Source organism: Epinephelus fuscoguttatus, linkage group LG9 (assembly GCF_011397635.1).
Source record: "Epinephelus fuscoguttatus linkage group LG9, E.fuscoguttatus.final_Chr_v1".
NCBI lineage: Eukaryota > Metazoa > Chordata > Actinopteri > Perciformes > Serranidae > Epinephelus > Epinephelus fuscoguttatus.
The window spans coordinates 44,257,225-44,269,416 of NC_064760.1; the positions used below are offsets into that span (position 1 = coordinate 44,257,225).

At 40.3% G+C, this 12,192-nt stretch overlaps 1 protein-coding gene and 1 long non-coding RNA gene across 6 annotated transcripts; both read left to right on the forward strand.

Moving 5' to 3' along the window:
- Nucleotides 1-3,535: 3,535 nt before the first annotated feature.
- LOC125894732 (uncharacterized) lies at nucleotides 3,536-4,094 on the forward strand. The gene is made up of 3 exons (XR_007450108.1): nucleotides 3,536-3,605; nucleotides 3,828-3,886; nucleotides 4,036-4,094. It is a non-coding gene; the product is annotated as an uncharacterized LOC125894732 (long non-coding RNA).
- A 2,711-nt stretch (nucleotides 4,095-6,805) lies between these two features.
- LOC125894709 (uncharacterized) lies at nucleotides 6,806-11,949 on the forward strand. 5 transcript variants are annotated; one of them, XM_049586294.1, is made up of 6 exons: nucleotides 6,806-7,008; nucleotides 10,478-10,530; nucleotides 10,878-11,009; nucleotides 11,087-11,164; nucleotides 11,272-11,522; nucleotides 11,785-11,949. In XM_049586294.1, the coding sequence occupies exons 1-5, from the start codon at nucleotides 6,872-6,874 to the stop codon at nucleotides 11,484-11,486; spliced, it is 615 nt and encodes a 204-aa protein (XP_049442251.1). In that variant the 5' UTR covers nucleotides 6,806-6,871; the 3' UTR covers nucleotides 11,487-11,522; nucleotides 11,785-11,949. The 5 variants fall into 5 exon arrangements, with proteins under 5 accessions (XP_049442251.1, XP_049442249.1, XP_049442250.1 ...); XM_049586292.1 differs by having other exon boundaries at nucleotides 10,878-11,005; nucleotides 11,073-11,164; XM_049586293.1 differs by having other exon boundaries at nucleotides 11,272-11,949.
- The last annotated feature ends 243 nt before the right edge of the window (nucleotides 11,950-12,192 follow it).

Genomic DNA, 12,192 nt, shown 5'->3' on the forward strand with positions numbered 1-12,192 from the left:
CATTTTTTGGATGCGGTAAACTATCTCATATGTGCATGCAGATGCGGGATATGTGCGGACAAATTATGACAAATGATAGTCATGATGATTCATTTTATTTGTGTGCCTGATGTGCACAGCACATACAGGAACACACTTGTTATTCCTCATACTTATTTTTCGTCTTATTATTTTTCTTCCGCCAGATTTCAGTGCGTAACTTGTACCACAGCTTTGAGCGCACATTGGGTCTTCATAAAACATATAGGTTCAAGATTCAGTGTTTATTGTCATATGCACAGTAAGGACATGCGTTTCCCTGCAAAATGAGATTAGTTCTTTTCTGTCACCAATTAATGCTAAACAATATAAATCTGAAGTATAAAATGAATAAAAATATATATGGTGCACACTGTTTTAATATCTCCTTGCTAAGCCTAATATTAATTTGCCTGACGCGGCTGGATCTGTGAGCATTTGGTCACTAAGAAGACTGTTAAGAGTAGGTCAACTCGATCTTATAACTCCTTCATAGTGAAAGATCTTCTTAAGCTAAGAGCGATCTGGGAAATGTGTTTTTCTGTCACGGGAGGCTTAAGAGCGTTCTTAAGAAGCTCTTAGCGCTAAGAGCGATCTGGGAAATGCGGCCATTGGCATTTCATCCTCACATGCAACCAGAGGTGGGTAGTAACTAGTTACATTTACTAAATTACATTTACTTGAGTAACTTTTGGATAAATTGTACTTTTCAGAGTAGATTTAATGCAAAATACTTTTTACTTTTACTTGAGTTATATTGTTTTAAAGCAACAATACTCTTACTTAAGTACAATATTTGGCTACTCTACCCACCTCTGAGTACATAATTACACACACACACACACACACACACACATATATACATACATACAGTACATACATACATACATATACATATATATATATATATATATATATATATATATATATGTACAGTATATATAAGAATATATTTGTGTTATGTTTGTAAAGATTTAATTTATTTTTGTTTTAGTTAAAGGGGTATCATTTAAAATACATGAATTTGCAGATTATTATTTTTGATTGATTGATTACGTTAAATAAATCAGACGTTATTCAACAGTTACTGAGTACTTGAGTAGTTTTTTCACCAAATACTCTTTTACTCTTACTCAAGTAACTATTTGGATGACTACTTTTTACTTTTACTTGAGTAATATTGTTCTAAAGTATCAGTACTCTTACTTGAGTACAATATTTGGCTACTCTACCCACCTCTGCATGCAACCGCAACGAAGGTCAAGCTGCACGTAGCCTGCAGAGTTTAACTGAAAAGGAGCGTGGTACTTTCACTGCACGCGACATAATGTAATCCTGTTTATCTTGGAATGTGAGAGAGTTCAAACACATAATTAGCATTATCATGAACCTTTTCGTTCCTTCTGAATGGGTGAGTGTGCCAACTGAATAGGTTTCCTAGTCACTCAGATCATCACACTGAGTGGGCTGTACGAACTTTTGATGCAATCATTCAACAACACGTCATCACTGTCGATGTCTGAACTACCTCATAAAAGTGACATTTTGCTATTCTTCACATTATAAACCAAAAAATTATTTGTCTCTTAATTAATGTTAATGTTATTTTAAAATTCAAGTCTCTTAATGAGCAACTTTTTCAAAATGTTTTAAGTAATTATTTTCAGAATGTATCTCATTATCCTAAAAGACTAACTCAATATTTTCAGATCGGGGAGACCTACGCCAATTGTAACAAAATTTTAGGTTTTCCTTCATAACTAATGTGTTTATATCACTGATGCTGCAGCAGATAAAGGTGGTCATTTTAGTAACTGAAATACTGCTGGGTGGCTTATTGTAACCTGTAATAATATAACCTAGCAACAAATTTAAAATGGGAAATTTGAAGTGGCTGCATCTGTATAATAAAACCCTTTGTTTAAACTGTGGCTCAGCAAAGTTTGAGCTCAGTAATGCACGTGACTGCCCTATCCTGACAAAACACTGCAATAATTATTTTGTTTTCATATCATCACTGAGATCTTTTGGACTAAGTTGGCATTTTGTTTGACAGCAATATTATAAAGAGTATGCTTTTGGGGTGGCTGTGGCTCAGGAGGTAGAGCGGGTTGTCCACCAATCAGATGATCAGGGGTTCGGTTCCCAGCCCTGCCAGTCCTCATGCTGATATATCCTTGGGCAAGATACTGAATCCCAAATTGCTCCTGATGGCTGTTTCATCAGTGAGCCACTGAGTGGCTCACTGATGAAACAGCAGTGTGTGAATGTGTGAGTGGTATGGTGAATGCGACTTGTAGTGTGAAGTACTTTGAGTGGTCAGAAGACCACATGCCACATTGCCACATGCCAATCCAGAACAGAGTTCATTCATTCATTCATTCATCTTCTAACCGCTTCATCCTCTTGAGGGTCGCGGGGGGGCTGGAGCCTATCCCATCTGACATCGGGCGAGAGGCAGGGTACACCCTGGACAGGTCACCAGACTATCGCAGGGCTGACACATAGAGACAAACAACCATTCACGCTCACATTCACACCTATGGACAATTTAGAGTTACCAATTAACCTAGTCCCCAATCTGCATGTCTTTGGACTGTGGGAGGAAGCCGGAGTGCCCGGAGAGAACCCACGCTGACACGGGGAGAACATGCAAACTCCACACAGAAGGGCTCCCACACCCGGGATCGAACCGGCAACCCTCTTGCTGTGAGGCGAGAGTGCTAACCACCACACCACCGTGCCGCCCCAGAACAGAGTTAAAAAGTTTAAAAAAGATTTGATATTCTTTATAGCAGTGAAAGTTGTATAGAATTACGAACAGAGCTGGTGAGAAAACAAACTGAGAAAATGGTGACTAAGGTTAGATATTTCACGTTAACACGGGGACTCCCATTTAGAAATGATTAGATATGGTGTTATTGTCCTTCTGAATGTGGTTGCTCTCTCCGCATCACAGTTGCTATACAATTCCATGTGGTTTGTAGCCTACAGGTAGCTAGGCTATAAGTTTTTAGCATCTGGCACCAACTTGACTATTGCATTAAGCAAAGTCCACTAAAGGTGCTGTATTTTCCATATACACCACATAGATGTTTATGGGCTTGATTAATAATTGAATGAATGAATCATCTGTATGTACCATAAGAGTTATTTTTGGCACTTTGGCATTTTAGAAATAGCCTAATTCAAAACCAGTACAAAGGCTCGATAAGACATGGAATTGAAAACAGGTTCCCCCTGACAGATGTTGTTTATTTCCATTATTAAGGGTGCATTTATGTTTCTAGTAAAACAACCATCATTGGGGCATGTCTTCATAAACCATGTGGGACATGTCCACCGCACTTCCCGTATCTGTGCCCTCTGTCCCCCACACTTTTTACAGCTGTTACCACCATTCAATTAGTTTTAAACATGTGGTAACGTGTTTTTTCGAGTCGTCTTTAAACGCACCATGAGTAGACGGTGCCAGGGGCATACACAAGCTGTCCTGTTGTGATCTGAATCCATTGCACAAAACTATGTTCAGCAAACCAGCTAGCAAGAAGCAAAAAACCTTGCAGAGTTTCTTCCAAACAAACCATGTAAGCTGTGTAATGCTGTTGCATGTAGATGTTAGCTAAATGATGACTAATTAATAGATGCCAATATATCAAGTTAACAAGAACACCAGTTGTTACCAATGTTAAATCGCTTGCTAGCTAGTTTCATGATAGGAATAAACCCACTCCTCCTTAATTTCTGCGCAAAACTTGTGCTCACTATTGCTTTCCATATATTTTTTTTAATCTTAATTGCTACAATAGAAAGAGCAGGGTCAGAGTGGAGACAGTGGACCAGAGGCCAGCAAGGATGATCATGCAGGGTGAGGAGAGAATATAACTGGCTGAGAGAAATTATCTGTTGCATAAAAGTGACTTTGCGATCAATTTCCACAGCTATGTCACCACTGCTATTCTTAATTCTATTTATGAATTTTGCTTTGCACATGTATTATCTATATTATTGCAATAGATAGAAGAGGGACAGGGAGAAACCAGGCAGGTATCAGGACAGGGACCTGACAGCAGCACCAATTATCAGTCCAAGGCTTCACAGGTAAGGAGAAATTATAACTGGCTAAGGAAAGGTCTATAGGATAAGAGTGACTCTAAGATTAATTTTCACAGCTATTTCAGAACTACTCTTATTTATACTTATTTATGTTTTTTGTCTGTATTGCAATAGGTAGCACAGGGAGAAGGACATGTGTCAGGACAGATACCAGACTTATGTTATGTCTATGTCTATGTTAAATTATGTGGCTTATTACCCTGTTACCTTGTCACTTCTATTTCATTTTGTGTGCTAATAACCTGCTAACAGGAATGGTGTTTTACTGAACTTTTCGTGTTAAGTGTTGTCATTTGGCACTTAGTTATCTGGCCACTTACCCTGTAGATGCTCGAGGGTCATTCTGTGTCAACTCAACCAGAGTTTGGCAGCTAAAACTTTAGACTTCGATAGTATATCATTTTAAAGAACTAAAGTCGGTCCCCTGGTGCTGTACTGTGGCTGTGTTATGTGGCTCTTTAGCCGCTAAGGAGAGGTAAAACTGAATGCGAGAGGATGATAAATCACTCAATAGACCTCTGAACAATTTGTCCCCCTCACTTCTGAAATGATGGCTACACCCCTGCACACACACAAGGAAGCGTGTGGCGTCTCATAGCAGGCAACAGACAAGCAGGTGGGAACACTCACTCTGAGACGTCATGGCAGGAAAAAATCACACAGCCACAGGCAGATGGAAACCAGAGATGATGAGGCAGAACTCAAGGTCAGGAACAGAAGGCTGGTGAGTTTTACCAGGAAACAGATGACGTAGACAGGTCAGAGGCGGGCAGGGACAATAACAGGGAATCAAGCCGAGAGTGGATGCTGGAAAGTCTTGCATGGAGTCAAAGAACAATCTGGCACTGAGGGAAAGGCAACAGCTGCTTATATGCAGGGAGAACTGATGAGCAGCTTGATGATGGGGACGTGGCTGGCTGGCAGGGTGCAGGTGAATGGAAATTCACCAGGAGCAGGTGAGAGAGAGAAGGGGAGCAGGATGCAGGCTTGGACAATACATGACATTTTACTAGTTACCTTCATTTGAAAGAAACAAGTGACCTTACAGTATTACTCTCTGTGTAAAGTAATAAGTTATTCATTACATTACTTCTGCATTACTTTGACCAAAATGAGCTCAGAGGAACTAATGTTGGTTTTAAATGGATGTTGTTGTTGTTTCACAGCAAGTAACCAGAAGCTCCAGTTTATTACAGTTCATTCCAAATCCAGTGCTGCGCAGGTCTGACCCATTCATGCATCCACATACAGTGGTTACCATTTTGTATTAAAGTCCCCTGCTTATATTAATAATAGCATGACGATATAGAACAATTAAGTAGCCTACACCTTTTAAATAAATGAATATCCTTGGACACAGGGAGGGCCAGGCAGAGGACCAAAGTCTAATAATTACGAGATGTCGATGAATATCTGTGGGCCTATGATATGAAACACAACAAACAAATATTGAGGTTAGCACAACAAACAGAATGGCATGCGAGTCAGTCACTATGACGAGGACAAATTAATAGACCGGAGGTGGAATATCCTCTTGTTGGTTCCCAATGTGCTGGTGAGATCCAACAGCACCAGATAGAGAGTTATGCATAAGAACAGGACTGTGTGCTGACATTGCTCTGCAGTTCTATAGGATGTGAATGGAAACACGTACAACATACTAACATCACCTAGATGTGCTGATCACCAAGACGAGAAAAAAACAAACCAGAGGCCAGCTCCTTATCCCCTTAGAACGCAAAAGCAGAACAGGATAAGTTGTAGATGTTGCAGGAGTATTAATGGAAACACACTGAACATGATAACACACAGTCCCAGATGTGCCAATCAGCGGCATCCTTCTAGGTCTATAATGTAGTGTTGGGATCTGCTAAAGGCAAGTTGGTTATTGATTATTAATTACTAATTGTAATTAATTAAGAAATTAAATTATTAATGTTAATTAATAATTCCGGGGCACTGCATGGATACAGGGATCAATGACCAACCGGTATTTAGACAAAAAGGGGAAAATCCTCGTCTCAGTTTGCTAATATAGGTGAATATTAACAATCAAATAATTTAGAAGGTGTGAACCCGAGCACACGTCACCAAGTACTGAGGCGGAAGACTAGAGCAAGACCATGGGTCATAAAACTGCTGGCCTCATGTGCACCTTTAAAGTACGCACAAGATGGTGTCCAGCAGGATCAAACACACTGTATGCTCTAACAAAGCAGCTGTGCCAAGACGTGTAGGTGTGGAGACTGTGGTAATTGTGAGGTTATGTGTGTAATTTAAAATGTGTGTTCAATTAAAGGCTCTCTAAGTCTTCCTAAGCTTGAAAAGTTTTTGTCACATACAGCAAACATCTCCTCACGATCCACTAGCTACATGTCCTCCAGTATATGCTGTGAAAAAGTCCGGTCTCTGTAGGCAGCCCAGGCTCTGCAAATGGCAACAAAAACACTTCACTTCTGTTTACATTCAACAATGTTATCAAACACAATGGAGCTAGCTCGCCTTTTAGCCTCATTGTAGCCTGTAGCTCTAACTGCCTCTCTGGGCACCACGTTCATGTGAGACATGGGCACTGCGTTTATGTGTGTGTGTTTGCTTTTGCTGGTCTCACGCTGGCTGGTTGGTGCAGCCTGGACCCAAATGCTTTTGTTGCCATTTGCGGAGCCTGGGCTGCCTACAGAGACCAGACTTTTTCACAGCATATTCAGATTACATGTAGCTAGTGGATCGTGAGGAGATGTTTGTTGTATGTGACAAAAATTTCTCAAGCTTACAAAGACTTAGAGAGCCTGCTGTGTCAGGCAGACAGCTACAGGAACAAACAACAAAGAGACGCTGCATGGAAGGACATAGCCAAGAAGCTAAACCTGACAGGTATGACTAGACGTGTGATTATTTTTTGAGATGGCATTTAGTTAACGAGCGTTTATAGCTAGCTAGCTAGGTAGCAAGTGAGCTTGCTAGCTAGTTTCCCTTGCATGTCTCTGTCTGTGTCTGTCTGTCTGTGGTAGTCTGTCTGACTAAGAAGTAAAGGAATTTGTTTTTGTGGGGAGAGAGTGTCTGCCAAACTAAATGGAAGAATTTCAGAGACCGCTAGACCACGAGAGAAGAGGTTAGAAAAAGACAAAAAGAAAAGCGACTCAGCAGCCCCAACTAGCCATCCCTGGCGGGTTATGGGCATACTCAGCTTTCTGGCACCTTATGTGAAAGCACGCCCCACCTCCTCAACCTGATCTCACAGAAATACGTGAAATGACCACGACCTCTTTACACCGCATTCCGTGGTGACAGCACGTAATGGGTTGAAATTATGTGCTGCCACCACGAAAACAATGCCAATGTAAAGTCAATTAGGATCCTCTCCCGTGGTGGACACACGGATTCCCTGATTCAATCACGTCACGTCAACCTCGTTTTCCTCAATGATATCTTTAACATTCCTGTATACACACAAAAACGCGGAAGTGTTCTTGATATTAAAACGGCAAATATATTCCTCTGTTATAATTTCCCACCAATAATAATAATATTGATAATAACGTGATAATTCGGCTGTTCTAGATATTTGTTATAGCCTATTCAAGTATTCAATCCCAAAAACGGCGTTTCTAGAGAGCTTGCTAAAATATCTGAAATGAACCATCATGCCTACTTTTTCTTAACATATTTCATCTAGGTGCAGTGTCATTATTAGTTCAGCTTTACTAGACATTTGATATATTCAGTAGATGTATCTTTTTACGACCCTGTTTTACAACAAGCTGCAAAAAACCAACCGTCCCAAAGACGCCGTTTTTAGAGTACTATCTAAAATAACTACGATTAGCCAACATCCTTGCTTTTTTTCTTAACATAGTTCATCTAGGTGCAGTGTAATAACTACTTCGGGTTTACTAGATATTACATTTATTCAGTAGATCTATCTTTTTACAACCCTATTTTACAAGCCGCAAACGAACCTACTGTCCCAAAAACGCTGTTTCTAGTGTATTAGCTAAAATATCGAAAATTAGCCGACATCTTTACTTTTTCTTACCATAGTTCATCTAGGTGCAGTGTTTTTCCCAGATTTGGAAGTTGTAAATACTGAATTGAGAGTACACTGTGGACTTTAAGGGGATGGAAAAACACATTTGTGAAATCAGATTTTAAATATCTAATTTCTAAATGGGTGAAAATTAATTTTATCCATATTTTATCCATATCTGACAGCACCCTCAGTTGTTGACTACACTCACATGATAGCTGAGGTCAAGAGCTCTCTATAACAGTTGGTCCCATGTCTGTACCCCCTTTAGTTGCTGAGTTATAAGCCCTCAAACATGCACTGAGGTCAAGGTTCAAAGGTCAATGGCTGAAACCAGGAGCCATGCAGAATCTTCATACTGACATATGTTACTCTCCAGGTTGAAACCTTTCCAATGATGTATTTGGTTTAGCTCTACGACAAAGTTTAGATTTTTTCATTTTTTGGACACAAGCCATGCCAGGTGTAGTTTCAGAGAGCACTTTGAAGGCCCAGTGTATAAAATGAGTTTTGTTTGTTTCTTTGCTTGTTTTTTCCTTTTTTACTGTAGATAGTTACTAACATGAGTCATCCTCAGACAATACAATACTACTAAAAAGTAAAACCAATAATAACAATAATGAAATAAGCAAAAATAATATTAAAATCATATTGAAATTTTAAAATCTATTTACAGAGTGGAATGGCAACCTAAGAGATAACTTAGATACTATTTATTATTGTTTAGACACTTTATTATTGCTTAGATACTATTTAGCCTATTATTGTATTTACTTTTAGCATGTTCTACTTTTGAGTAATTTCTGAGAAGTTATGATAAAAAAAATAAATAAATAAATAAAAAAATTACAGACTATAGGAGACAACCTCTTCAATGTCTCACGTCAATTAATTAACACTATTTGTCGGCTTTTTATAATGCCTTTTTTTTGCTGCTGTCTCCAGTTGAGAGTGGTGATTTGCTAAATACATTCTACAATAATAATTCGATTAACATTTGGTCTATAATATTATAGATTTCATAAATATTATAATATTATTATTATTATACACACGTTGAACACGCGATTGAATGAATGAATGAATGAATGAATGAACATTAGAAGTGGTTCAGCCGCAGTCCCGCCGGCTGGCGCGGTCACATTGAGATTACATTTGTTTTTTTATTACAAACAAAATGTTTTATATTGACCGTATGAATGGTTTCATTTTCATCTTCTAACCGCTTCATCCTCTTGAGGGTCGCGGGGGGGCTGGAGCCTATCCCAGCTACATCGGGCGAGAGGCGGGGTACACCCTGGACAGGTCGCCAGACTATCACAGGGCTGACACATAGAGACAAACAACCTGAATGGTTTCGTTTTCAAATAAATATTTGGAAACGAAAATATGCTTTGGTGTACTTTTACAGAGTTTTGCAATATGTATATAGCCTACCTGTATCAAAATGTATAATTTTCAGCAGCGGTTTGTGTGACAGCTGCCACGGTCGGGGGTATAACCAGAGGGCAGCCGCTGGTTCTGTGGCGCTGGCTTGGGGTCCGCTCTCCCCTGGTGGAGTGGAGGGTGGCCGGGTTACCAGGGGCAGACAGTTCCATGTGATGGTGTTTCCTCTCTGGTTCTTCCGTGCTCAGCCTTATTTTTATCTTCTTCTTTATTTATTTATTAGTGGCGTTTGGATTCAGTTACGGCAGACGGACGGCAATCTGAAATGGAATGAAGCCCACAGACGGCGGAGAGCAGCTACAAAACAGTAGTGGAACGCGCCCCATCCGCCCACAGCACAATGCTCTTAAAGCTCTACGCTATCAAAAGCTGGCAAAATACATTTATTTTATTTTATGGCCTTGACATTAACCTGTCATATTGTTGAGTTATCAAGGACACTTCCGCGTTTTTGTGTGTATACAGGAATGTTAAAGATATCATTGAGGAAAACGAGGTTGACGTGACGTGATTGAACCAGGGAATCCGTGTGTCCACCACGGGAGAGGATCCTAATTGACTTTACATTGGCATTGTTTTTGTGGTGGCAGCACGTAATTTCAACCCATTACGTACTGCCACCACGGAATGCGGTGTTAAGAGGTCGTGCATTTCACGTATTTCTGTGAGATCAGGTTGACCTCCTCCAACATGCCAGCCCAGCCAGAGAATGATCAGGGACAGTCACAGTAAAGCACAGGTCCACAGCAGGGAGATTCAGAGGAAGATGCAGGAGAAGAGGGAAGTGAAGAGTTAAGTACTGTGGATGTATTTTATTTATTTAAACCTTTATTTTAACTCGTTGGTCACTGAGGTTTCCCTCATTTACAGGGACGACGAGTTTACAACAGCAACAAAGCATGTTGGATGGAGGACAAATGCAGGTATGGGTTGGTTGGAGAGCAGAGCACAGTACTTCACCCACAACACGTGTTTGAGTTTTATATGAAGAATGTTACAGCCAGTGGTCTGGCTGTGTGGTGCCTTTGTGTTTGTGTGTTGTTCCTTCCCCCCTCCTGTCTCTCTCCCCTGTCACTCCATTCAGGTGCAGTGTGTGCTGCGCTTGTGCAGCCCAATCATCCAGTTATCATCACCATCATTACCCTCACTCTCCACAGCCGTAGTTAGCCAATCAGATACCACCCTGTCCCCTATAAAATCCCATCTCAGAGTTTGCGCATTGCTTTGTGCAATTTGCTTATGGCTAATGCTGCATTATTCATTGTTTCAGGGGGATCCAGCCCAGCCCTCATCTCTACCGGCAGCAGACCAGGCCTCCTGCGCTACATACCAGCTCTGGAAGGAGACCTACCAGATAGTGGAAGTGGACCAGCTCTTGACCAACACATCCCACACTTGGCAAGTACCAGCACACTTGTGGGGATGAATAACAGCTGGTTGTGAACTGATTCTGATTCTGATTCAGGCCATCACAGGCAGCAGATCAGGCCTCGACCAGCACATCCCTGCTCTGGCTTCAACAGGAACCAGACCAGCTCTCAACCAACACATCCAGAGGTAAGTAGCATCACACTTATGGAGATGAATGTAATAATTGACTGTGAACTGTACTTTGTAGTCTACAGACGTGACAAATAAAAGCTGATTCTGATTCTCTGATTCAGGATGCCCGGGGCAGCAAACCAAGCTTCGACCACTCGACAGCATGCCCACACACGCAAACACAACGCCTTTCAGCGGCAAGAAATCACTAATTTCCAAGCACAGCTTGTGGCATCATTGCAGGAGGAAAAAAAGGATGAGGATTTCCTCTTTGCAAAAAGCATCGTTCCTAATCTTCCACGCCTGTTGGCAATCAAGAAAGGAGCTGTCAAACTGAAAATCCATCAGCTGCTCTATGATGCAGAATTTTCATGTATGTTAATTGAAATTAGAATTTAATGCAGAACAGTGGTTAAATGTGATATAGCTATGTGGTATTTCTATGAACCACTAATTTTTCAAAAATGATACATCCTCTGAACTTTCAGGAAGATGCAAATTGAATAAGAATGTACATTTGGTAGCATTGGCTGTGGTGGCTGAGGCAATAGCATAACTATGTTGATATAATTTGTATGTGGTATGTGTCATCATCGACTGACTTTCTTTCTTTTTTCTTTGTCTTTTTGTCACAGAGGTAAAGAGCTGCAGCATTTCAGATATTTTTTGATGGTTAATTACAGTTATTGTTTATTCAATTAACACTCAGTTTTGTCTTTGGAGTGTAAATGTGTAAATTTGTCTAGCTACAGTACATCAAAATGTTATTTCAGGTCTTGTTATATGTACAATATCATGTATGTTTACCCTTGTTGGCATGTTGGATTGCCATTAAAGCTAGACTCCCATCTCTGCTAACATTATTCTCCGCTAACATTATTCATTCTATGTTGACTGTGCTGGGGTGGCTGCATTAGATTAGATTAGGTTTATTGTCCTTTTCAGGACAATTGTTTCCACATTCTGTACAGCCAAGAGAACCATACACAGTGATTGAAGTATGCAGCAGGGTGAAAATATCAATATATCAAATATCAACCACT

Excerpts from the sequence above, each read along its gene's own strand:
- LOC125894709 (XM_049586291.1), top strand. The coding sequence starts at position 6,872 with ATGTTTGTTGTATGTGACAAAAATTTCTCAAGCTTACAAAGACTTAGA. Across the intron at positions 10,531-10,877 it reads TGGATGGAGGACAAATGCAG|GGGGATCCAGCCCAGCCCTC; the intron begins GTATGGGTTGGT and ends TCATTGTTTCAG. Across the intron at positions 11,006-11,072 it reads ACCAACACATCCCACACTTG|GCCATCACAGGCAGCAGATC; the intron begins GCAAGTACCAGC and ends ATTCTGATTCAG.